The sequence below is a fragment of the Leguminivora glycinivorella genome, chromosome 1 (genome assembly GCF_023078275.1).
Source record: "Leguminivora glycinivorella isolate SPB_JAAS2020 chromosome 1, LegGlyc_1.1, whole genome shotgun sequence".
Taxonomy (NCBI): Eukaryota; Metazoa; Arthropoda; class Insecta; order Lepidoptera; family Tortricidae; genus Leguminivora; species Leguminivora glycinivorella.
Window position 1 is genome coordinate 3,728,517 of NC_062971.1, and position 27,711 is coordinate 3,756,227.

The 27,711-nt window shown below is 37.0% G+C and overlaps 2 protein-coding genes across 2 annotated transcripts in view; both read left to right on the top strand.

The window, feature by feature from the left end:
• Window positions 1-228: 228 nt before the first annotated feature.
• On the top strand, window positions 229-16,241 carry LOC125225497 (spondin-2-like). Its single transcript, XM_048129244.1, has 10 exons — window positions 229-485; window positions 2,066-2,250; window positions 4,415-4,629; window positions 4,939-5,145; window positions 5,577-5,783; window positions 6,259-6,522; window positions 10,109-10,274; window positions 11,776-11,833; window positions 12,609-12,762; window positions 16,029-16,241. Exons 1-10 carry the CDS (start codon window positions 478-480, stop codon window positions 16,116-16,118), a joined length of 1,554 nt encoding a protein of 517 aa, XP_047985201.1. The 5' UTR covers window positions 229-477; the 3' UTR covers window positions 16,119-16,241.
• Window positions 16,242-16,757: 516 nt separating this feature from the next.
• The window catches only part of LOC125225513 (DE-cadherin), a 475,716-nt gene continuing 464,762 nt past the window's right edge, over window positions 16,758-27,711 (top strand). The window contains exon 1 of the mRNA XM_048129267.1: window positions 16,758-17,645. Coding sequence (XP_047985224.1) covers window positions 17,570-17,645 — 76 coding nt within the window. The 5' untranslated portion in view covers window positions 16,758-17,569. The remainder of the gene's footprint in view (window positions 17,646-27,711) is intronic.

Below are 27,711 nucleotides of genomic sequence, written 5' to 3' on the forward strand. Positions count from 1 at the left end.
ACCAGCTATAAATCACTAGGTGCTTTTTATATTTTCTTACTAGCTATATTCGATTATGACCAAAAAACATCGTCAATCCTTATCAGGTCATATCACTGAAATTTATCCCCAAAAAACTACAACCGTACGCCGCAACTAAAAACTAAAATTCGGTTTGGCACCGCTCCAAACGGTTGGTTTATTTTGAGCTGTGGAGACCGCGTGAGCGTTATAACCTAATAGATTTCATCGGATTCTCGCAAATTGTACTGAATATCGGACAAAGAACCGGATTATTTACGTCTCTAAGTGGACAAAGTGCCGCTGGAGTGGACACGAGGTGCTCTGAAACGTTCGTTTGTGTTTGGTATACAAAATAAATGCGATTGTCTGTTGTTTAAATGAAACTTAGATTTTCTACGAGTGTTTTCATAAATATGTCAATGATGTTGAGTGTTTGATTCTGTGAAAGTGTTATAATTGCATATATCTGTGAAAATGTGCGGGTAAGTTTGTTTGTAAACAATAGTGTTGTAATATAACACTAAGTTGACAGGGTGCGTTCGTAATTTAAGTATGTGCAATTTGAAATGAGCCGTTCGCAGCATACACCATACATATTTGTAATTGATTAAGTAGTGCTTTACCCATAAAGCAAAGATAATCTTTATGTACATAGAAACGTTTGCAGAGGCTGTTATTGTCAAAAATAGTGTTGAAGTTCTGACCGTACAGATCTTCCTTCGATCATGGACTTTCAATAGGGACTGAGCTCACACTTTTTTGCCATACTAAATTGAACTTTATCACAGCAGAAAGGCGTTCTTGTCAGACTAGCAAAAGTGTGTCCACATGAGAGGGTCAAAGTTGGGGCTGGTGTCCCTCTCGCACGTGTGACCAGTGTTAAAGAGATTACTATAGTAGTAGTATTTTTAACCTGTATGATAACTAAGTTTACAAACTTCTTAAATTATTTTTGTATTATATCGAGGCAAGGGTATTAATACCTTGTAACGAATTGGTAAGTCATTATTATGAAGCCATAAAACCAAAAATTTGCGCAATTAAAAAAAACCTTTAACTGGGTATTAGTAGATATGGTAGTAACTTTGAATATTGACTGGTATCCCCAAATTATGACAGTGATGACGTCATCCAAATGATTTTGACAGTGGTAATAAGTGCGAGAGGGACACCAGCCCCAACTTTACCCTCTCATGTGGACACACTTTTTGGCCTAACAACTCAATCTAGCTTAATATATGTAAATCTATGCCTTCGATTCATCGATCGTTGGTGTCACTTAAATGTTTATTAAGCGAATCGTCCCGCGTTTGTTGAAAGTTCGGTATCTGAACTAAAGAATCTAGCCTACTAAATAGCAAAGTGATAATGCCAGGTTAATAATTATAACGACTTCACTAAATTGATTTTGTTAAAATAAAATTGTCTTAAAGACATGCAACCATATCGAGGGTTTACTGGTGAAACCCGATAAATCTTGATAATTTGTCCTTGAAATAACAACATTGCGGAAATTGCACATAGTTCGAATTTCAAAAACCGAACCGAGCAAACTCAACTTATCGGGTTTCACCAGTAAACCCTCGATAAATATCACCAAATACGTACCACAGTCGTACCACATAAATACATACATACTTACATTATTTTTGTGCCTGCTTCTACCAGGGTTTGGCAGAGATCACGAATTTCCATTTGCTACTATGGTGACAAAACACTTTTCACCACACCAACTGGTAAAGGCTTTCTTTGCTATTCGAAAACAGATAGCAAAATTGCATTTTATCCACAAGGGGGCAAAGTAATTTCATATAAATTTTAACTCGATGTCTTAATCTGGCTGCTAGATTTTACCTATAAATGATGATTTTGAATCATAAATATTGAATAAATTGTCAAATTTGATTTATTTTGATGTTTTATAGTCAGTATTTTGTTCGTGTTGGTGTAGTGAAAAATTTTGTGTTTCACTCGGTGGCAATCACTCACTTTCATGATGTGCTTCCTCATACATTCTCGTGGGTTTCGGGTACTTCGGTATTTATTCAAAAATTATTTCTAGGTACCTTAAACACGTCGTTATTCTGTCACTATGCGCACTAGTGCTGACAGAGAAGTGCAACCAAAAGCCGATATTAGTTCCTGACGATGTGGAGCCACTGGAGAACAATGATTTGTTCACCATGACCGTCAAAAACATGGGGAAGGATGTCAACAACCTTTTCAAGCCTGACCAGAGATATGAAAGTAAGTTTTTGGGCCTTGTTTTGAGGGTAAAAATGTATTTAAATACAGAAATTATTCATGATCTTTACCAACGCTTCGCTCGGTTTCGGAAGACACAGACACTTGGAACCACAACATTGCTACGAGCATTTTGGTTGGCGCATATTAAGCTGTCGGTAAGGTGTAATATGCTCTCTCGCAGGTTTGCACGTTGTTCGACACAGGTAAAAATAACTTTGTTTAAAACATACTGCCAAACTTTATACACGTGCAACCTGTGGAGTGATTACACTAATAAAGCCTACAGTGCTCTGCGCGTCCAGTACAATAACGCCTTCAGGGGGATGTTGGGCCTGCCCTGGCGCTGCAGTGCGTCAGGAATGTTCGCCGCCTGGAGGACGGGCGGTTTCCACGCCGTGATGCGGAAGCGGGTGGCGTCTCTGTACGAGCGCGTGCGAGGCAGTACCAACACTCTCCTGAAGGTGATTGCTGAGAGGGTGGACAGCCCTATCCTCACGCACTGGATGTCCTTGCTTTTTCAGTCTAATTGTAGTTATATTTTCTACTAACGTATATTTAGTTTAGTTTTTAAGTTATTACCAGAGATCGGACGGATTTGCGACGTTCTTAGTGACTTAAGTCATTTTAATGACTTTTAGTATGAGATGACGCACAAAAATCCGATCTCTGGTTATTACTAACATAATATGGATGTATTGTTGTCCGAAATAAATGCTTTCATGTCATTTTATTTCATTTCATTAATATACATACCTATTTCTATTGAATTCCGTAGACTGATTCTTTAGGTCAATTAATTCAATAATAATATTAATTTGGTCAATTATTTAGTGTACCCCTTACATTTCATTAAAGTTCATTCGGCCCCGCGCACGCCTCCACTTTTGCACCCCTTTGGGTGCATATCGATCGATATAACTTTTTTTGATATATTTTTAGTCGTTATAACGATATTCTTATTTAATATAATGATCATTTTTTCGAAAAACATTTATTATAACATACTTTTAGTATAATGCTTATTTACGATATTAAATAAATTGTATAACACAAATTAATTATTTCCAAAGCACAGTTAGAATAAAAAAAATGTACAATAAATTAGATCCATAATTTACCAGAAAAGTAGATTAGCTTAGAACTGTGACCCCTACACACAACGCGCTGCTACCAGAAAAATAGGTTAGGTTAGGTTAGAACTGTGACCCTTAAATACATCTACTGTCAGAAAAGTAGGCTAGGTTAGGTTAGAACTGTCCCTTAAAAAAAGAATAAAATTAATTCATGAAATGATTTATACTGTTTGCTAGTTATATTATACTAGTCGTATATCAATAGATAGTTATACCATATAGCGGTTATTATAAATAATTGTATTACGAAATAATGATTATACAAAATAAAAGTAGATTTTTTGAGGTTATACCAAATGTTAATTATGTCAAATGAGTGATACTAATTACCTACTGAACTAGTGTCTGACAGTCTTTATAACTTCCTGATGTTATTTTATTACTTATTTAAAATTAGCTCATAAATAAATAATACTCCCAAACCGTCACTATGTGTTACGGTATTCAGATGGCTGACAGCTTTACCCCTTTGTTTAACCACTTAACCTCTAGCCGAAGTAAGTGCCAGCTCTGCCAGCGTATTATGCTTCCAATTTTATCACTTATCCACGTGGATAATACATCTGTCACTCTCACACTGACATACTTGCCAAAGCGTGACAGATGTCTTATCCACGTGGATAAGTGATAAAATTGGCAGCATGATACGCCGGCTGGTCACTAGAGGCATCCACAAGTCGAAATTTCTTTGAAAAGAGATTTCTTCACGCTGGGTATCACGATCCCAGAGTTTCGACGCCAAACGGCGCAAATAGGTATCACCGTGTCGTCACCATTTGCGCCGCCTGTTTTATTCTGCCGTTTTGATTGGATTACTTATATCAGTCTATCTGTGCCATAAGACCTGGGGGGTTACCATGACGTGCTAAAGCCGTTCAGTTTAGGTTGAGAGAGAGGGACGGAGCTATGTAACTGCTATAGCTGTGTCCCTTTCTCTCAACCTAAATTGAACGTCTTTAGTACGTCATGGTAACCCCCCCTGATCCCAATACTGGGGACATATATAAAAGTAATTTATATTTACATTACAGTAACCATAACAGCGAGCAGCGAGAACCACACTTTCTGCTGGTTCATGATCACAGTAGAAGACCCAGATGTAGACTCGAGCGACTACTCGTTCAGGAGACAGCAATACGACGTGGGCACTATGAAGACCAAGGACGACGTCCGCAGCAGCCAGTACAGTGACAAGTGCGCCAACACTGTGGAGAATATCGACAATGCTGGCAAGATGGAGGTTTCGGTGAGATTTAGACCTGTACTATGTGGAGAGATGTGGAGTTACACCGCTGCATAAACGGTAACGTTGTGGAGGGCAGTGAGTCGTAAAGACAAATTGAACGCATGTCTTCGTAAAATTAACGCTTTGCAACTGCAACTCCGGGGTTTTAAGCAGAGGTGTGATGAGTACTCGATAAAAACTTTTGGGAGCCGTCTTTATGGCCCACCCAGTGCCTCGGTGCCTAAAGTCAATTCTTAATATTCGAATGCTAATTGAGATTATCTAAGGGTACTAGTGTAAGGTGGTTGTACAAGCCAATCTTTGTTGCAGGTCCACTGGCTTTCCCCCAGTTCTAGTTCCCCGCTGCCTATAGCGAACAAAGTACGGATTCGTGCTATGGTGGCCGAAAACGCACGCGCGTGGTACGTGGGTCCTAACCTGGACATTGTGTTGACCAAAGACAACGAACGGCCGCTTGACATGCCTCAATACGATGCTAAGGAGACGTGCAATTTGTGTAGCGAGGCCCGGTATGAAGTAAGTTCCACATAATTTTGGAGTACAGCTAAAACACAATGTTTAATTTAGTCGCTTATCTTTAGAAGATAAATCTAATTGACAGTATTATAAGCTCCATCATACTCGTATCCGTTCATCAAACCTCTGGGTTCGCTTTCTGACATTCTGTTTCGCGCGGCCTGTGGCCATTACCTATTCGTTACATATTGTATTATAGAAATCTTAGGAATAGAGCATTAGGTATACCATAGAAATATTTTCTTGCATTGACTTGTCCTTGAATTGGCTCCCTGATCTTCATTGAAGGAGTATTTCCACTCATTCTGGAATATCACACATTTAAGCTGCTTATGGTGCTAATTTTCAAATGAGCAGGTTGAGCTTAATTGATTCGAAAACGACTAAAAGCAGTACCTACCTAAATATACGTTGTTTTGTCTTTTCAACAGGTGATCTTCGAAGGCCAATGGTCTAAACTGACGCACCCACAGCAGTTCCCCACAAACATGGATAAGAACGCATACAGCTACATGGTGGGGGCGTCCCACGACTATTTATTCACGCTGTGGGAGCCAGACAGTTACGCCAGCCAGGGCCTGCAGGAAGCAGCGGAGAGGTCTGACATGAATGTCCTGGAAAAAGAGATTATGAGTAAAGTGAGTAGCATTAGAACATTTATATTGAAATACACGCGAATGGGCTTTCCATCTGGCAAGACTATATTGTTCGCTGAAAGAGACGCGATTTACATAAAAAAACACCCCTAAGCCGCTCTTTTTGAATCCACCAGGCCGATCAAAATTTAGACAAAAAATGACCCCCATTTTGGACGACAGCTGTAGCTAGAGGTGGTGACAGTTTCTAGACCCTATATAGAGAAATAAGAAAATAGAAACATAAGGCCATGCTTACAATTTAGCTCGGAACAATAAAACTATGCTCATCTTACCATATGACCTTCAAACGTAGCTAGAGGTAGTGACAGTTTCTAGACCCTATATAGAGAAGAAAATAGAAACATAAGGCCATGCTTACAATTTAGCTCGGAACAATAAAACTATGCTCATCTTACCATATGACCTTCAAATGTAAGAAATATAACCAAGTTCCAAAGTTCTACTAAACTTTCAGGTAGGCTACGGGCAAAACAGCACACGAACGCTCATCCGTGGCCGCAGGAACGCTCACCCAAACATGTTCCGTCCATCCCACGCCCTGTTCCGAACGGACAGGACGCACCACATGTTCTCATTGGTCATCGGGATCCAACCGTCGCCTGATTGGTTCCTCGGGGTGCATAAGTACGAGCTGTGTACTGATGAAGGCTGGTTGGAGTATGAGAAACTGCCGCTGTACCCTTGGGATGCGGGAACTATGGACGGCGTTTCTTATAACGTATGTATCCTTACTGAAATAGGGCATGGACAGAATTGACGCATGGGTATACTCCAAGAGATATCGGTACGCATCGCGCTGTATCTCGCTTTAATTTCTCGGGGTTCGCAAGTATGTATGGCAAATCTCGGAACGCGGGCACTATGGACGACGATTCCTAGAACGCTGTGTGATGAACAGAATTGATGCATGGACACACTCCAATGAGAATTATAGAGATATCAGTACTACGTTGCGCTGTAATCGCTTTAATAATCTCTCGGGGTTTACAAGTATGACAAGCGGCACCGCTGAATTATTGCTCAGTAACTTTTCTGTATACAAAAATGTGTATCCGTATATCTTTCGACAAAATGGGCGATTTCATTTGTTAATTCATATCTTTCATTTGTCATGAATTTGCGTAATCCGATCATTTCGATTCGTTGCGATATCTGTACTGTAAATATTGTCCAACTTTAAATGTTGACAGCATTTTAAAACATTTAATTCCTTTCAGTTTTCATTTTTAATTTAAACGTAATGTTGTAGTTGACATACTTAATGACAAAAATGGGATATTGACTGTAAATAAAATATTACCATAATATTGGAAGAGAGAAATAGGTGCTAACAGTAAGTTTAATCACAATAACGTATCTATTTTATTTAGGGTAGATATGAGTACCTACTCGTAATTTGATCATGATATGCATGATGTTACTCGCTATTAAATAAGTGTTTCATATTTTAAATTCCGTAGTAATCGATTAGCCCTTCGTCTGTGTTTGATAAGGATCCTAACTAGCCTTAGTTGGACTTTAAAATAATATATCAAAGTTAATTATTTTATGACAATTTTTTGACAGACACAGACGAAGGGTTAGAGAGTCCCAAATTAAACTATTGTAATTACACTACTATACAATAAAACTATAAATAATATTTTATACACTACTATAGTCAAATCATTTTGAATTCATTTGATCGAACTTTCAGAGCAATAAAGGGCTCGTTTGCTAACAATTGACATTCCGTAAAAAAGTTGTTTTAGTATATTTCATAAGCTAAGCAATAAGAATTGTGTATTAAATTAATCGACCAATTAAGACTATTTTTGACACTTAGGAATTAAAATTTCCGAAATATCATATCACTTAAAACACCATTACTTTACCAATTCGCCCAAGAATATTATCAGTTCTTTATAAGATCTCTCCAAAACAGCCGTTGATATAAATCCTCGTAATGGTTTCCCCGATTATCTGCGGAAATCGTTCCAAAACTTTACCTCTTCATCATCGGGATTAGTAAAGATTATTCGAGAATTCATGGACACGGGTTGTATTTGATGCTACGTAGCCAAATGGACAAACGATTACGATAAAATCGTTATCGTAGCTATATCTATAAAAGGCTGTACTGAACGACGCTTCACTCATGAACTCAAAACGTTTTGCACAAATAAAGCATACTACTCTGTGAGAGAGTTTCTCGATGAGTAATGTGACAAAATAAACCTTGGATGAGAGAATTATTATTAATAAATTAAGTTGAACTTGTCAATTCCATTTTAATTACTTATTTACTTATCATTTTAATTTTTATAATGTAATGTAATGATTTTATTGTGATTTTGAAATACTTATGATTATTTTACCTAATTGTAAATAGTGTATGAAAGATGAATGTGACGATGTACAATTAATACAAATAAATATTCTATTCTATTCTATCTATCGCTCTTCCGTAATGCGTCTAGTCTAGCATCAACGACTGTCATTTCGGTTAAACCGGGGTTTCAAGTTTTTCGTTCAACAGTTGTGCAGTAGGTAAATCAACAATGGCATTGAAATTTGATTTGAAAACGAGTGGTTTATTTGAAACCTCTAGATTCCCAATTTATATGTCGCACATATCCATACTTAATATTATGAATGCTCTCTTTCTTCTTTTTAGATATATGAAGGTAGTTGAAGGGATAAAGAGTGATATTTATAGGCTACTTTTTGTCTCTTTCTAACCCCCTACTTCCCTAAAATGGGGTATGGAAGTTTGTATGGAGCATTCCGCCATTTTTTAATTTAACGCGAGTGTAGCCGCGGGCAACAGCTAGTTTCAAATATAGCATTTCGCCATTTTTATCGCATATTTTCTAGTGACGATTTCGTCGAAATTCTCTATGCCTGAGGCCTGAGCCCAGAACATTGCCTAGAACTCGTATTGGCTCAATATTTAAACTTAACAAATATAATAATAATATCACCATTCGCTATTTTAAAAATATAAAATGAATAAGTAATGTGGAATTTGCGGTATTTCTAAACCGTTATGAATTTGATCTAATGTCTTGTTCGTACACAGGGCCGGATTAAGGGTAGAGAGAGTGGAGCGGCCGCTCTAGGCGCCACATGGTAAGGGGGCGCCAAAATCGAGAATGTGGAAAAATCCATACAAAAAAATTATACGTTGCATGGGCGCGCACATATCACAAAATGGCGAGAAGAGTCGGGAATGAATCCAGCTATTGAAAATCTAGATTTGTAATTCAGATTAAGTGGAAAGTTGCACCACATTGCCAACATATACCAACACTCAGGGTGCTGTTGCTAGGGTGCCGTAATTGGAGGATTCTCCCTTGATGAACCACATTGTTGTGCGGCCGAACGACAAAGTTACGTCGCTATCCAAATGCAAACATATGAGTCTATCCGTTAGTCCAAAGCGGAGTTCCTCATAAAGCCAAAGGCGCGAAACGTCTCAGAGAGGCGCAACTTTGTGTGTCACAGGAGAAGATGAGCGAACTTCAAAGCACTAAGATCCCGAAGGGCACTTAGTGGCAAAATACCGAAATGGGCATCCCGACGGTGACGATAGAGTCCGCAGTTAATCTCATAATTAACTCTTAGTATTACAAAAATAATAGTATTAGTATTATAAAAAAATACTAGGCCTAAAAGTCGGGAACATAGGCGCCCTGTGAAGTCAAAATACCCCAAAATATGCCAAAGTCGCAGCTCTGCAGGAGATCAAAGCTTCAAAGTTCGCAGATTCCCCGCTAGCGGCTTGAGTCTTAATAAATTGCGTCAATAGGAAAAAAATCGCGCTCGCTTCGCTCGCGCTCACTACTTATATCGGTTCTCTTTTAGTTACTTAGGAAAAATTCTTCGGTCGCGTTTTCATTTCGAGTCTGCTTTCCTGACTTGGCCACTATAGTACTCCATTTTGTTTGTTATTTTATGTAGGTACATGATATTCACGTTCAGCCCCACGTAACTATACTAGGGTTCGACTGAGAAAGTTCAACCCTTTGTCCCTTTCGTACTCTGTATGATGATTACTTAGTATGAAAAAAAATTTACGGCATTACTTAGTATGAAAAAAATTTCGCGCTCGCTACGCTCGCGCCTTTTTCCTACTTAGTGAAAATTCTTGTCAAGGGCGCCGAAACTCAAACTCGCTCTACCCTGATCTACCTGATCGGCGGCACGGGCCGGCGCTGTTCGTACAACATATCTCATTGATGTCAGCGATATCAATGGACAACGATTAAATTGCTTACCCGTCTTCTCCGTTGCATTATGTTAATCTTTTTGTTTTCATGTAGTCTACAAAGAAGAAAACGAACCCCCAAGAAAAGGTTGGACGGGTGGCCCTGGGATCTTTCGACAGAGAATCTCCGTTCTACCAGTTGAACTTGAATGATCTGACGCCCTTCGGTCACCTGAAGACTAGGCTGTTGGACGTTTACCCTGTCAAAGATTGCGAGGGAGGTAAGGCCAATAGACAAACTTTGAACCGCTTTTTTAGCGTCCTCGTGTGGCTGACAGGTACGAAATTAAAAGACGATTTGTCTTATTATCGGTCGGCGAAATAAGCTCGATTTTGTTTGTCTTATAACCAAGGATGATTTACATAGGATTTACAATCTTTATACTAAGTAACAATCGTAAGTACCTAAATTTTTAGCACCACCTATTAAATACTATCCCTGCCACTGTAAACAGTTTATTATGCTAAAGAATATTTTTTTCATTTTTTTACTGTCATAACTACACTGATCATGCCTACAATTTTTTTTTTTTTTTCAAAATGTGTATTGACGTGATGTCATGATATTAAAATAAAGAAAAGAAGCATGCCATTTGTTCGTCTAAAAAATAAAAACACGGATATATTTGGGGAAAACATGATTTTGGGCACTTCCAGGCTGCGAAACAGTGCCATCTAATTAACCGACTTCAAAAAAGGAGGAGGTTCTCAATTCGACTGAATGTTTTTTTTTTTTTTTGTATGTATGTTCCTCGATATCTCCGAGAATTGTGGACCGATTTTCAAAATTTTTTTTTTTTTGATCGAACGGGTATAACCCCGAGATGGTCCCATTGGCACCAAGTCAGGGTCTGATGATGGGATCCTGGAGAAATCGAGGGAACTCTTCAAATGTTATAGGCACATGTAATGTTTTTAGTGTATTTTTCAAAGGTAAACCAGTATTTACGCCTGATGGTAATAATTTTATGTGGCTGAGCTGATGATGGAAGGTCAACTCCTCAATGGTTAGGAGTTAAAGGATAATTCTTTCACTAGTGTACATGTATTCGGACTGATACATATAATATCAATAGGAACCACTAAAAATCAACAAATAAATAAACTTTTTTAACAAAAAATAAAACCGCCTTCAAAAATAAGCGCGTTACAAAACACGGAGAAACTAAAAAGCAAAAAATAATAAACCTTTGAATTCAGATTTCTTATCGTATTGCAATAATCTAAACATCCAAATTATAAACAAATCAATTATTTTTGGAGTCGGTGCCAGCCTGCGTATGGTTGGGTGGGGCAATCAGGCAATAGCAAGGCGACGAACAGGTCTGGTACCGACTGCAAAAATAATTGATTTGTTTATAATTTGGATGTTTAGATTATTGCAATACGATAAGAAATCTGAATTCAAAGGTTTATTATTTTTTGCTTTTTAGTTTCTCCGTGTTTTGTAACGCGCTTATTTTTGTTTTAAGCCTAAATTTTAGGCCTACGCTGTTTGGTTGGGCTTTGTCTGTCCCTTATATATATCGGCCTTGGTTATAACTAAAGGACTATGGCGGTAAAATAGTTTGTCAAGCCATTAATGTCACTACAAAAGTGCGGCAAATAAAAAAAAGAAGTATCTAAGCTCGGATGTTCATCATACTTTTTGTTGGTAATAGAATAAAAAGTATCTAAAGTTATGAAAATCTTACATCTAAAGAATTTAATTTATATTTCTAGACACAACCAAGGAAGAAGAACCAGAAAATTTAGAAACGGGTGATCACGATGAAGAAACGTAAGGTCCTTTTTTAATTTCCTACATTTCCAGTTGCAGGGTTTAAAAACTCTCTTATCTCTTACATGAATTAATTACAAAGTAGAACAAAAACCAATCAGTCGGAGATGATTAAAATAAAAGTCTAAATCATTTATTTTCAATTGTGTAAAATTATTTTGAATAAAATTAATAACCAGATAGGAAATTGACTTCAACTTTTTGGGCTTACTCATGGTCACAGACTAGCCGAGGCGAAGACATGGCCTCCGATGGAGTGAACTCCCATTATACACGGTGTAACATAAGGAAACCGAATAATTTTAACAGCGTGTTAATTCCTCATCATATTAGAAGAGTAAAGTGTCATATAAACTTTTCTGGATTTCGCCTACTTTCAGAGATATAAGCATTAAAAAAACAATTACTTATTATTTCTCAGAACAAAACGCTGTTTTGATGGCGATGATGCCGTTATCGGACAAAATCTAACTATCCTTGTTGTTACGTATCCTCTAAATATCAAAAAGTAACTAGTAACTCATTGCAAATAAGTATTTATTTAGAAAAAAAAATATATTAAGTGCCAGTTTAACGAATAAGATTTACTTTTTATGTGAAAATACATCCAAATAAACTAAAAAATATATAGAAAAAAAAATATTTTTTTTGGCGAAATTTGTCTGACGTCACTATATAATTTTATCTTTATTTTGCCCTCAGAAAAGCGGAGATAAAATCTTTCGGTTTCCTCATGTTACACCGTGTATAAAAAAGCGGCCATATTTTTTCACAGGGAGGAACCGCAAGTAGCCGAGTCTCGAGAAGGCTGCGGCTTCACCGAATGGGAACCCTGGTCTCCCTGCTCGCCTGAAGCAGATTGTGGCCACGGAAGACAGTTCCGGATCCGGTACAAGACGAATTGGAACTACAACTATAGAAGTCATATGGTATGTGCCGTTGGTTCTAGTTCCACATAATGGAAACTCGATTGTCTGAAGAAGATTGTGGTCACGGAAGGTAGTTCCGGATCCGGCACAATACGGTTTTGTAACAACAACTATAGAGGTCATATAGTATGGTATCATGAGCCGTTGGTTCTAGTTTGACAGAAGGAGATCTGGTCTTCCTGCTTGCCTGAAGCAGATTGTGATCAACGAAGACAGTTCCGGATCCGGTTTTATTTAACATGGCTTAGTATATGGCCTCACAAATCATATATAATGCTAACTTCTCTTCCAACGTTTGGACGAAAACAGTAAAAATGCTACTGTAACATGAATGGTGTTAGTGTAATGGTGTAGTTCTACCAAAATACAATCTCGTTAAAATATCCGATTTTCTCTTTCCAAAAGTTTCTTTTTCCGCGAAACCTAGATCAGATCGCAGGATTTGCCGCAAAAGCCACAAATCTATAACCAAACCACAAAATTAAAATTCTGAAAAAACCCCCGACCGCGACATAGTAGACCGATTTTCATGAAACATAGCTAAGAACACTCCCGACTAACTCAGCTTTAAGACAAAAAAAACGAAATCTAAATCGGTTCATCAGTTCAGGAGCTACGATGCCACAGACAGACACATACACACACACAGACAGACACGCCAAAGTTATAAAAAAACACGAATGCAATCATTTATTGCAAAAAATGTTGTAGTGGTAGCACAGTATAATAAAGAGTACTATCGTACTACATGGTTGTAGCGTGGTATTCAACAATTCCTAAAGTTTACATGACAGTACAGTATAATAAAATGATTAGGCACTTTAGGCAGGATTCAGGATATTAGTGATATCACAGTATTTAAGCATCGCCGCAGCGCCATCTCTCATTTATTTCATGAACTACTTACAACTTTCATCGTGTCCCGTTCCTATTCCTTACACAATCTGTGGAGGTACTGGAGCCACTGGAGGTGGATCAGCCAACAAGTCGCACTTTTTAAAACCGTTCATAGATGGCGTTGTCGATAACTTTATGCAATCGATATTCGACACTACTGCAAACATTTTTTTTTTATTTTCTTAGGTGAGGTATAATAAAGCGTTCTGTATGTTTAAACGGCAAGTGTACCTTTTACTTAAGAACACCACTTCTAATATATTATCTTCAAACGTTTGCTAGAAATAACAGCTTTCTGAACGAAGTAAAATTGACTTAGGGCCAGTTGCATTAACCACATTTGACAGACACATCATCTTCGCGCAGCAGATGTCTATGGAACTTGCCATACGTGTGCCATACATTAAGATAAGATTTAACGAAGGCTTTAACGGTCACAGACGGTTTGGTGCAACCGACCTTTAATATCATTGATTAAATTACAAATGAAAATTTAATTATGACTGGGTAGTTTTGAGTTGCAATTCAAATCAGTTAACTGTAGAACTGTTGTAACCGCAGCCACGGCGCGGGGAGATCGGGGCAAACCGGACTGCTATTGCTATAGTATTTTAACCACAAAAGAAATCGTCTCATAAGAACCATAACCGATTCAGAAAAGTTGGAGTAAAAGCACAGAATATATAATAGTACAAGTACAGAAGGCTCACTCCTTTGATGTTCACAAAATGCCGCCATTCTAAATTCTTACCTACATTAACAAACGGACCGCACGCGAGCAGCCAACATTGAATTTTATTGCGCCGCGCGAAGGTCGTCGCCAATGAATGGGCCGCGAACTCGCGGCCGCTGACATGTACTTGTAGCGCGGCGATAGAATCGCGGAGTGAGCTGCCCCTGGTAAAAGTTCCATTTCATTTTGTCAAACACATATCTAAAAACCAAGCCAGAAAATCTCCTATAAGTGTCGCATCTGTCAAAAAAAAAACAACTTAAATTACAAGGAGAGGGATTTAAAAACTTATATACCTACCTAATGATTAAACCGATTGTAAACAATTTGTAATATTAGCTGAAAATTGTTGAGCATTAGACTTTTTGTTCATCGCGACATCTATTGAGAAGTAAATGTCGCAACATAGTACTGATAACACACACTACATTCTAGACGCTAGATGTCGAAATAACTCGCTTTTACTGATGTAGGAGTTATTGCCACTCTATTTCTTTAAGGAAAGGTGGTATATTACAAGTCTCCAAGCGCGGATCCAGCTTCGTGGTCAATTTGTATGGCCAAGCTAGGCTCCAGGGGGGTCATGACCCCCATGACCCCGCCCCCACTCCCCCCTGGATCCGCGCATGCAAGTCTCGTTGTTAGTAGGTACTTCCTTGTTATAATGTACTGGTTTTCTTAAACAAACACTCGCTCCTCAACACTGGCAACACTGTGAACTTTCTAACTAAAACGACCGATATCCATACGGCTCTCATAGCGACTTACGACTTTTTACTTTTGATCACGAGTTTTGCTGTCCAACTTCCTTTAAATTATCCGCGGTATTTTCTCTAGTTCGCGTCTAGTTTTACTGGTTAAAGTTCCGGATGAAATGTATTGAGAGATGGCAGTGTATTAAAACTCAGAAACACACATTGTTTACTTTGCTTCCTTTTAGTGCACAAAAAAATGAGAGGATGAATGTTTTCAAGAAATTAATCAATTAGCGTCATATTGACGACCGGTCTGGCCTAGCGCGTAGTGACCCTGCCTGCTAAGCCGCGGTCCCGGGTTCGAATCCCGGTAAGGGCATTTATTTGTGTGATGAGCACAATTATTTGTTCCTGAGTCATGGATGTTTTCTATGTATGTATATATTTATCTATATAAGTAAGTATATCGTCGCCTAGCACCCATAGTACAAGCTTTGCTTAGTTTGGGGTTAGGTTGATCTGTGTAAGGTGTCCCCCAATATTTATTTATTTTTGCTTTTAACACGGTTTGGCAACGTCACATTCAAGCACCTAGACCATGGTTCAGAGTCAAAGATTATAATTTTGGGACGAGTGCGGTGCGGTTTGGGCGCAAAGAGAGGGGAAACGTAGTGATCGCAGTCAGAGTTGTTGCTCCACTGAATTTCTCGTGTATGACCCTATTACCAAGTTTCCGAGTTGCTGCATATGGAGCAATTTGAATGGCTCCAGAGTGGCGCCATAGTGGACCAATAATTGCTGAATGTTGAACAATACCTATTCGAATTGCTTGAAGTGGTCGTGACATCAAAATTGTCAATTTCCGAAAACTCAGAAATTTTCATCGCCCGTTTAAGAGCACCGGAATGTGATTTATCTAATTGTAATCTTTCTTTTTACAGAATCATGGATCTGATCGTGAAGAGAAGTGTATAGTGGACCAGAAACAAATGGACACGGAGTACCAGTCGTGCTATGTTGATTGTTATTAGTTTTTCATCACACCCGCACTTTAAATGTGCTATTGCACGCAGGCGGAGCGTGAGTTATAGAAAGAACGTTCTCCCAAGGGAATAATGAAATTTCTTGTACCGCACTTAACTTTTTTACATCTATTTACATATTTTTTACATTGCGAGTGTGATGAAAAACATTGTGTGTAACTCGGGGAGTATGAATATTACTAACTCGAGTCTTTAAATCGCTCCGGCAAGCCGTCGCGATTTAACTTACTCTCTTTAGTAATATTCAACTTCCTCCCCTTGTTGCACAATGTACTATTATTTTAACTGATTTAAGGAGTAAATGAAAAGTAGTAAAATTAAAAATGTTTAATTCTACAAGTGGGTAGTATGTAGTATTATAGTAGTAGTAGGGTTTCATATCTGCGATCTAATACAATTTTCAAAAATACCTAACAGATTTTGTAAATTATTACCGCATAATCGGCCTCCAGGCTATATACCTCTTTGGTCTGGATTTAAAATAATATCACTGTTGACAGTTGACAAATCATTTCTATACATTTAAGACAAATATAAATTGTAAATTGTTTAATACATATATTTCAAAATTTTGTTTAATTGAAATAAAAAAAATATTTTCTTAGTAAGTAACACTTAGTTTAAGACAAAATAATTAAAATATTCATTGTTTGTGAAAATATTCCAATGAATTGAAAGGTGCGGTGCGATAGACTTTACCTCAAGATTTATCAACTGTAAGAAAGTTATAAGACTTATAAGTATTTTCACCCACCATCGATAGACATAGCAGAAACCCGTGTGACAACCCGGCTCCAGGATAGAAATCCAGTCTTGTTGTTTTTTGCGCGAAAACAAACCGGTTCCGTTCCGTCGTCGCCGGCTTGACCGCCATCTTGGAAGTGTGCGTGCCTTCTTGGCCAACACGAGTACAAACAATGTTTGTGGCGGTCGAGTATGAAGATAGACGCGGATCGCGCATGCTCCGCGCGGCACAACGGCTGCATTGCATAGCGCGCGACCGCAACTTGTTGATTGTTCACTCACTTCGCGCCAGTCTGTCGCGAGCGATGCGCCGGGAGGTCGTGTCTCGCGCCGCCGCCGCTCTCTCCAACTTCGAACTTATCTATCGGAAATATGTGAAGTTTCAAAACTCAAACTCGTGCAGAACTCCCGTACCGTTCGCTTTTAATAATGTTTAGTTATCATCAGACGTGTTTGAAGTGTAGTTTATCGTGTTGAAACTTAATAGGCTCACCGTTCCACTTTACCTGTGCTCGTCCCACGACCGTGCGAAGCGGCTACCTTATCGGATAAACGAACATTTTTCAAATGGATGTGCTCGAGTTCTGTGATAGTGTGCGTGGTTTGTGCGATTACGAGACCTCGTGAGTGCTTCAGTGACAAGTCGCTTTAGCGACGTGTAAGAAATAGTAATAAAGTTAAGTTATACTTGAAGAATGTGGCGGGAAAGTCGTTGGGCGACGTTGCTGCTGCTGGGATCGCTCGCAGTGGCGTCGGCGCAATTCAATAAAGGTACTACCTGTGAATGCTTTGTTCTAAAGCCTTTGTTGCGTTCTCGGAATAGTTTATTTTGGATTAGGAGCAGCGAAACGTGATGTCTAGCGTATTCTTTTTGACACGTCTCGGTTTGCGTTTACGTTTGAGATTGCTGAGGTAAGTAAAGTTAGTCGGAGCGTTGGCAGTGACCTCGAGTGGGTTCGTTTACCTCGTGGTTCGCGTATGCCATGCCGGTTCTAACCCGGTAAAGTTCACCTCGCTGGGTACTTGATGACTTAAACTTTCAAATTAACGAATAAGAAGTAAATCAGAAAATGAAACAATACTTGAAGTCTCTTTGATCGGTGACCGGTGATATTGACTGACAGATGTATAATATAAAACTGAGGGTAGGACCAGGAATACATATCTATTGTAGAAGTTATTTTCGTTATGCTTGACTTTGTGTTCATTTATATTCCATAAGGATTTATCCCTAACTTCCAAGGGAGTAATGGATATTTTGTACTATCCTTACTCCTCCATAATACAGAATTACCTATACCAAATCGATTTTTTATTACGCCTGTATAATGTAGCTAAATAAAGAATTTCAAAGTAATGATCTTCTTTGGAATATATATCATTCAATTGCAATTGTTATATAATCAATTCAATATGCTTATTGGTCATGTTTAGATAACTCAGTTAATGGAATAATAGATTAGATAATAGGGTAATAATGAATAATAATCATCTTCACCGGGATGTTTTGTAACTTTGCCGAAGAATGGAATTCTCACACTATCGATAAGGGGAAAATAAAAAGGTATGGGAAGCTGTCTACCTGAGCTAACGGTGCATTTACCTGTAAGGTATAATATTTGGTTGTACGTACAAACTGTAGGGTAAAACCAACTGTTCTGGAACATAGATGAATTGGGGAAATACCTAAAGCATAGTTAATTTAGAATTGGTACGCGATGGGAGGAATTTAATTTTTAAATGAAAAGAAAAAAGTAAACAATATTTTTTATTGCAGAATATAAAAGATCACATATATTTCAATCATTCAGTATGTTTATGCACAAAATTACGGACTTTTCTGAAAATAGTATTCATCATCCTCTGAACAAGATTTTCATCCATCTTTTTTGTCTGTTGATTCCGTGTGGACCGCAAGGAGTGGATATTTTGAATTATTTTGCCACTATTATTTAATTGTCCTTTAATGAAATAATGATTTGGGCAATAATTATTGCCTAGTAGTTTTCTGGAAATTCAACAATTTAGCAATCATTGACCCAGACCAAGGGGATTTTTCACGTATTTGTTCACAGTGCATTTTCGCCGGTCAACGTCCATCATCAATAACTTACAAACGCAAAAAGTTAGATCAACCAAATTTCTAATATAGAGTTATCAACGTATTAAAATTAAGATGTGATTATCAGTTTTTTTTAATTTTTAAATATATTTTTTTTATTCGTCGCTAAACGCTTGCCAATACTATGTTAACTATGCTTTATTTCCAATACTTAGTTATGGGACATTAGATCCGTTAGAAGGGATTAGAGGTAAAACCCGATAAATCGAGATTATTTTAAACTTATCCGATCCGATATCGGATGTAGGAAGGATTTCAAAGTCATCTTCGTTTTTTTTTCCTTTGAAATCCTTCCTACATCCGATATCGGATCGGATAATGTGTATATATTCTGATATGTCTAAAACCCCTGACAGTGGCTCAGGTACGCAGGTAACCTAGGTGGAATAAGTGCTTATTTCCTGCGTCCCCGTATCAAAGTTACTGCATTTCCCTGTTATCAGTAGATAGGTAGATACGATATCGGCGCACCCTAGTGGATCTAAAAATAAATACTTACCTGTAGTGCTTTTGTGTTCGGTCAAGGATATGTAGGTATAATTTAAAAGGTATATATAAAACCTTAGTATCTAATTTACATCAGGTATTCCATGAATTAATATTTATTTATGTTGTTATACTAGTAGGCTGGGAATGATTGAGTAATAATCATGAGTCATTTGAGACGAACGTAGGTAGTCGGCGGTAATTTTCATTTTCATATTACCTATGCATTATGTAGTTAGCTCATAATACTCATAATGACCTTGCAATGACACACATATTCACTACCATCTGTTTACTAAGAGCTACATTTCGTTCGCAATTATAGGTACGAGTACCTTATGCATGTACAGTCACTAACAAAGATATACAGCCTTAGTGGAAAAAATATGTATAGAAGACGTTAATGCATAGACAATACAGTCCTGTATACATATTAAACGTAATGTATATTTTTATTTTATTGCTGACTGTATAGGGTTGCAAATAGAAAAAAAAAACAAATGTTTTTTTTTAGAATTACGAAAAAAAAACATGAGAAAAACAAATCAATTATTTTTGTAGTCGGTACCAGACCTGTTCGTCGCCTTGCTATTGCCTGTTTGCCCCACCCAACCATACACAGGCTGGTACCGACTCCAAAAATAATTGATTTGTTTATAATTTGGATGTTTAGCTTATTGCAATACGATAAGAAATCTGAATTGAAAGGTTTATTATTTTTGGCTTTTTAGTTTCTCCGTGTTTTGTAACGCGCTTATTTTTGAAGGCGGTTTTATTTTTTGTTAAAAAGTTTATTTATTTGTTGATTTTTAGTGGTTCCTAGTGATATTATATGTATCAGTCCGAATACATGTACAGTAGTGAAAGAATTATCCTTTAACTCCTAACCATTGAGGAGTTGACCTTCCATCATCAGCTCAGCCACATAAAATTATTACCATCAGACGTAAATACTGGTGTACCTTTGAAAAATAGACTAAAAACATTACATGTGCCTATAACATTTGAAGAGTTCCCTCGATTTCTCCAGGATCCCATCATCAGACCCTGACTTGGTGCCAATGGGACCATCTCGGGGTTATACCGGTTCGATCAAAAAAAAAATTTTGAAAATCGGTCCACGATTCTCGGAGATATCGAATAACATACATACAAAAAAAAAAATAAAAAAAAAAAACATTCAGTCGAATTGAGAACCTCCTCCTTTTTTGAAGTCGGTTAAAAAACCAAGCAGCATGGTTTTTTTTTCAGATGAACAAATAATACGACAGTAACGGTTTTTCGTAATTTGTAACGTTTCAAAGTTTCAATAACAATAATGTACATTTTAATTCGATAAACATTTAGTATGCAAACATTTATTGGGGAATTCCCGATGCGGCGTGGAGCGTGGAGAGGCGGTGGTGTTGCCAACAGTGAATAGCGACAACTACTAACTACAGTACAGATTGTGTAAATGTTATTTTTATAAAACCAGAAATTAAAGTAATTAAATTAAATTCGTTTAATAGTTAACATAAAGTAAAAAAAAAAACGTATAAAAGTATTAACTGTTTTGCAAATTTTGAGATTTCGACCTTTAGAAAAAAAAACTTTTTTTTTCATTTTTTTTTTTCAAGCAAAAAAAAACCGTTTTTTTGCAACGCTATGATTGTACAAGCGCGATGCCTTGGTTAGTATTGTCATGCCATTAGAAGTGAAATCGAACAATATCGCGCGAATGCAAAATAACAGTTTTTCAAAGCCTTGGTAGCCAGATATATTAACAAAGATATTAAAATGTTTTATATGTTGTTGGAGTCATATTTTCCAGCCTTTTGAGCTACAAGCCAAGGTTTGCCTCGAGTGTTTCTAGGGTTTATCTTGACTTCTTGACTTTCCACTGGACTGGTGCCAACTGGGAAAAGAGATACTCTTAAAAATGCCAACAAAGCTGCTAAGAAAATTGCAGTAGGTCTAGGTAGGCAGAATTACTATTATAAGTACTAGTTACTATTGATTAAAGGAAAAGTTGAAAAACAAAATGGCGTGATAACAAAAGGAAACAATGAAAACAATATCTCTAGATATGTTAATTCTTGGTAAGGTTTAAATAAATGTTCGACTCTTAGAACCTTCAAGAAGAGAGCGTACACTCATCTTAAAGGCCGACAACGCACCTCCAACACTTCTGGTGTGGGTGTCCATGGTCGGCAGTGATCGCTTACTATCAGGCAACCTTTGCTCGTTTGCCTCCTATCTCATTAGTCATACTTGTTATGAAGAATTTTTGGCCAAAAGCTGCACTTTTGGATGGAAGCAAGCCGCTTTGCATGGTGATAGTAGACATCATAGTAAACGATTTTTTCCGAGGATATCGAAATTTCATCCCTTAGGAAGCCGAGCGTAGCGAGGTGTTTTATGAAAATGAAAAAAATTCTATCTTTTTATTGTATCGTCCGATTTTGACAAAACGTATCTCAAATGAAAGGTATTGATTTGTGTAATTAAAAAAAAATACAAAGAAAAAAAATTTGAAAGAAAAGTAAGAAAAAAATAAAAAAAGTAAATTTACGTCTCGCACTGAATAACTTCAAAGAATGACAGACAAAATGTACAATGTCGATATACGAGTTTTTTTTAATCAAAGACAGATAAATTTTTAGTTGAAAACTGAAGACCGCATCGAAATCAGATTAGCATTTTTTAAGATACAAGTTGCCAAAGTTGGGAAAGATCGCTTTATATGGCCACTTTGAAATTCCTTTGCCAGAAAGTCAGAAATAATATGTTTTTCTGACACAGAAAAATACACAGTAACAGTACACATCAAAATAAAATTAAAAATTCCGAGGATATTATAATTTCATCCCTTAGAACGACGAGCGTAGCGAGTCGCTTACGAAAACCGAAAAAAAAAATCTCATTTTTTTGTACGTCGTCCGATTTTGACAAAACATGTTTCATTTGAAAGGTATTGCTTTATTTAACTTAAAAAAAATATTGAAAAAAATTGGAAAAAAATGTAAGATTTAAAAAAAAAAACCTTAATTTTCGTATCACACTGAATAACCGCAAAAAACGGTAGACACGGTGTATAATTTCGATATATGATTTTTTAAAATTAAAGACAAATAAATGCATGATTATAAACTAAAAACCGAATCGAAATCGAATCAGTAGTTTTTAAGATGCAAGTTGTCAAAGTTGGCTTAGTTTGTTTATATGGTCGCTTATAAATTCCTTAGCCAGAAAGTCATTATATTTTTCTTACAGTTAAAAATATGCACAGCATAGGTAATAGACATCATTATAAACATTTTTTTACAAGGATATAAAAATTTCATTCCTTAGAAACCCTTAGAAAGACGATCCAATAAAAAAAACTGCCTTTTTTTGTTTTTCGTAACAGACATCGCTACGCTCGGCTTTCCAAGGGATGAATTTTTTATATCCTCGTAAAAAATTGTTTATTATGATGTCTATTACCTATGCATACTTTTAACTGTAAGAAAAATATGTTTCTGACTTTCTGCCTAAGGAATTTATAAACGACCATATAAACAAACTAAGCCAACTTTGACAACTTGCATCTTAAAAACTACTGATTCGATTTCGATTCGGTTTTTAGTTTATAATCATGCATTTATTTGTCTTTAATTTAAAAAAATCATATATCGAAATTATACACCGTGTCTACCGTTTTTTGCGGTTATTCAGTGTGATACGAAAATTAAGGTTTTTTACATTTTTTTTCCATTTTTTTTCAATATTTTTTTTTAAGTTACATAAAGTAATACCTTTCAAATGAAACATGTTTTGTCAAAATCGGACGACGTACAAAAAAATGAGATTTTTTATCGGTTTTCGTAACCGACCTCGCTACGCTCGTCGTTCTAAGGGATGAAATTATAATATCCTCGGAATTTTTAATTTTATTTTGATGTGTACTGTTACTGTGTATTTTTCTGTGTCAGAAAAACATATTATTTCTGACTTTCTGGCAAAGGAATTTCAAAGTGGCCATATAAAGCGATCTTTCCCAACTTTGGCAACTTGTATCTTAAAAAATGCTAATCTGATTTCGATGCGGTCTTCAGTTTTCAACTACAAATTTATCTGTCTTCGATTAAAAAAAACTCGTATATCGACATTGTACATTTTGTCTGTCATTCTTTGAAGTTATTCAGTGCGAGACGTAAATTTACTTTTTTTAATTTTTTTCTTACTTTTCTTTCAAAATTTTTTTCTTTGAAATTTGTTTTAATTACACAAATTAATACCTTTCATTTGAGATACGTTTTGTCAAAATCGGACTACACAATAAAAAGATAGAATTTTTTTAATTTTCATAAAACACCTCGCTACGCTCGGCTTCCTAAGGGATGAAATTTCGATATCCTCGGAAAAAATCGTTTACTATGATGTCTACTATCACCATGCAAAGCGGCTTGCTTCCATCCAAAAATGCAGCTTTTTTTTCATAACTAGTATGACTACATAAAAAAATTAAAATTTTGAAAACACCCCCGACCGCGACATAGTGGTCCGATTTTCATAAAACATGGCTAAGAACACTCCCGACTAACTCAGTTTTCAAACAAAAAATTCTAAATCTAAATCAGTTCATCCGTTCGGGAGCTACGATGCCACAGACAGACACACACACAGACAGACAGACATACATTCAGACACAGACAGACAGGCACGTCAAACTTATAACACCCCGTCGTTTTTGCGTCGGGGGTTAAAAATGAGAAGCAAGTATGCGATGCTATGGGGTCCAAAGTGTATAGATAGTTCCTACCGCGAAGCTGCCGATTCTCATTTGTTTAACCACGGCAAACTATAAAGGTCATAACACACAAGGATCCCTTCATTTGCACGTAGATTACACACATTATCTTGGTATGAATCACAATGACTTAAACACTTTGCGGTAAACAACGGCGCCACTGTGTATTACTAACCTTATCTTCACTAGAATAATGTTGAAAATAAAATGTTTGAAAATGAAGTTACGTCAAAGGAGACTAATTTTCACATGAAACATTTTCGAAACTTAAATACCTGTTTAATCCGTGTTTATAAGTAAGTCTTGTACTATATTTTATGTGATATTTATACACTAAAGTATTCCTCGAGAAAAAAAAATCTATTGATAGGTAAAACCGTATAAAAAAGTCGGTTTTGAGTTTATTGCGGACACAGAATTGCAGCTGTGTATGCAGAGATACGTAATCGTGACTTGTTTTATTAACATAAGAATGCAAGTGAATGAAATAAATGCATTTGATATATGAACAATTTTGCAATAGTGAAGTTACTACTGCTAAATTTGGTACCTTGGTACCTTGGCTATGCTCCCTAAGTCCGTTGCGCCGAGACACGCGACGCTTAAGTGGGAACGCTGCCTTAAGGCTTGCAACATCTCATGTGAACGTTGGGAGGAGCTTGCGGTCCAGAGGTCAGAAGGGCGCCGTAAAGTAGGAAAAGGTGTAGCTGCCTTTGAGGTAGCTCGACTGGAGAACCTGGACCAAAAGCGCCTTCAACGGAAGTCTCGCCCTAAACCGTCCTACGCATATGCATATAACGAACAAGGGCAGCTTTATTGCGCACAGTGCGGCCGAATATTTAAAACGAAATTCGGTTTTGACGACCGGTCTGGCCTAGCGCGTAGTGACCCTGCCTGCTACGCCGCGGTCCCGGGTTCGAATCCCGGTAGGGCATTTATTTGTGTGACGAGCACAGATATTTGTTCCTGAGTCATGGATGTTTTCTATGATTATAAGTATTTGTATATTATACATATCGTTGTCTGGGTACCCACAACACAAGCCTTCTTGAGCTTACCGTGGGGCTCAGAGAATGTCGTATAATTTTTTTTTTTTTTTTGGGAGCCATATAGGTGCTCATCAGAGAAACTTGTAAAGGTCGCCGTTGTCGGATACGACATGGAGGACTATATATATATGCTTAGTTTCTTATGCCGAAATCCCATTAGTTAAGGTGCCTTACCTAATATAGAATTATCTCTTACTGTAAAGTCCCAGAAGGTGATATATTATATGCCTGTCTAAGTGCCTGCTTAAACTTATTACAGTTATTACAGCTCATAGTTAGATACGTTTGACTTTGTCCCAACAAAGTTCGGGCGAAGGTCGAGTGAAGGGGTAACTTATGAAACTAGACTAGTACTAGGTACACTAACTGTACCTATGTCGGTAAATACTATTATAGTCTTACGATTGTTAACTTTGAAATGGCTAAGTTGTAAAGTACTTAATTCCTTATCTATGTGTCTATCTATGTCTAAGTTTGATGATTAGAATAGGAATAGTAATCGTCACGACCTAAACTTAAGTACATATATACCTACTATTAGACCGCAAATTTTACGTGAAAGTAGTCCTAAAGTGTATTAAGAATGTCTACTTATGACTATATTCGTCTGGTATAATGATTTCATTAAATTTTATTAATTCTTACCGACGAGTTTTTAATGTTACGAGCACGTTAGAGGCTCCTGTATAGGGGCATTTTCAGAATTTGGGACCCCCCAATTAGCGTAAGTTGTTAACTAAAATTAAGTCACTGTCAGTTTTGTGACGATAATTCAGCATGAGTTTCAATAAAACTATTGTTTTTGTGAATTATATAAACCGAGGGTTTACTGGTGAAACCCGATAAATCGAGATAATTTGTCCTTGAAATAACAAGTTAACAACATTGTGGAAATGACACATAATTCGAATTTTAAAAACCAGTTTGCTCAACTTATCGGGTTTCACCAGTAAAGCCTCGATTAACTTAAAGCGATAAATCTACATTCAGAATGTGAAAAAAGTAAATTTGTAGACAGATTTTATGCTTAATTGTCGTCACAAAACTGACAGCGAGTTAATTTTTGTTAACAACTTACGCTAATTGGGGGATTTAAATTCTGAAAATGCACATAGACATTTGTTCGAAGGGACCTTAAGTGGTCAATGGACGTTATTTTTTTTTACGCGAGTTTTGCGGACTCGTCCAGCAGAAATTTTACGCTTTGCACATATTCATAAAATCCCATCCTTGACTAAATTCCGTGTAGACTATAACATCCTAAAACCGTTGGCCCAAATACATGCGCTTTTTAAAAACGACTCGTCTATAAAACGGAATAGCAGCTCGAAAAATGTATATGTAATCATCAGAAAGTACACAATCTAGTCTGTCTATCTGTAGTTCCATTACAAGCATAAGCTGTATTAAATGCTATTAGAAATCTAGCAGGATAGCAATATCACAATATCGTTGCATAAAGACCGATGGTGATTTGCAAGACTCGGTGAAAGGCGGTCGTGACTCTGAGAACGGCTAACCTTTGCTGATATTGTACTTACTATACTTAGAATTTTATATGGGCCGCCCTGTTCTTGAAAGCTTGAGTCACTGAGTTGAGCGTGATACAGTTTTGATGTCGGCCAAAGTGGCTGAATGTAACGAAGGATATTTTTTCTCTTTGTGTTAAGGTATGATTGCTGATATTGTACCAACTATACTTAGAATTTAATGCGACGGGGCGCCCTGTTCTTGAAAGCTTGAGTCACTGAGTTGAGTGTGATACAGTTTTGATATCGGCCAAAGTGGCTAAATATATCGATTGTTGCTTATGATTAGTGAACAGGCATCTTCTGGGCGAGCTCACTCCATCGTAGGCCACGTCTTTGCCTTTGGCTAGTCTGTGGCCAAGAGTAAGCCCATTTATTATTTAAAAAAAAAGATTGGGTCAAACCTTGCAAGCTTGAATAGACACATTTTCCATTAATACTATTAATAGCTTGATATAACGTCAGCAAGTGTGTGTGGCTTTTCATGGCTTCAGGGTCCTTATGCTTACAGTGGATGAACTTTTATTAGGGCCTTCGGATTTTTGTACAGTTCATGAGTTATATATATAAATATTAATATACTGAACATTATTTTTTTTTCAGTATTGTTCTAAATAGGTTTGAAATTTTGTGTTCAATTCAAATATAGAATGTGACATACTTATTTGAAACGTATTATCACAAATGTAAATAAAATGTCAGGTTTCTCAGAAAGTATAATAAAAGTGGATTTCTCAGACGTCCAGTCAAAATTACCATGAGAACCTGACTTCTTTGTTTTCCCGCCATGAGAACAGCTTGAATTGAAAGTATATTGGAATTTTGTTTCCATATGAAACTCTCATTTCATGCATGACGACTCCAAAGTGAAATGGAT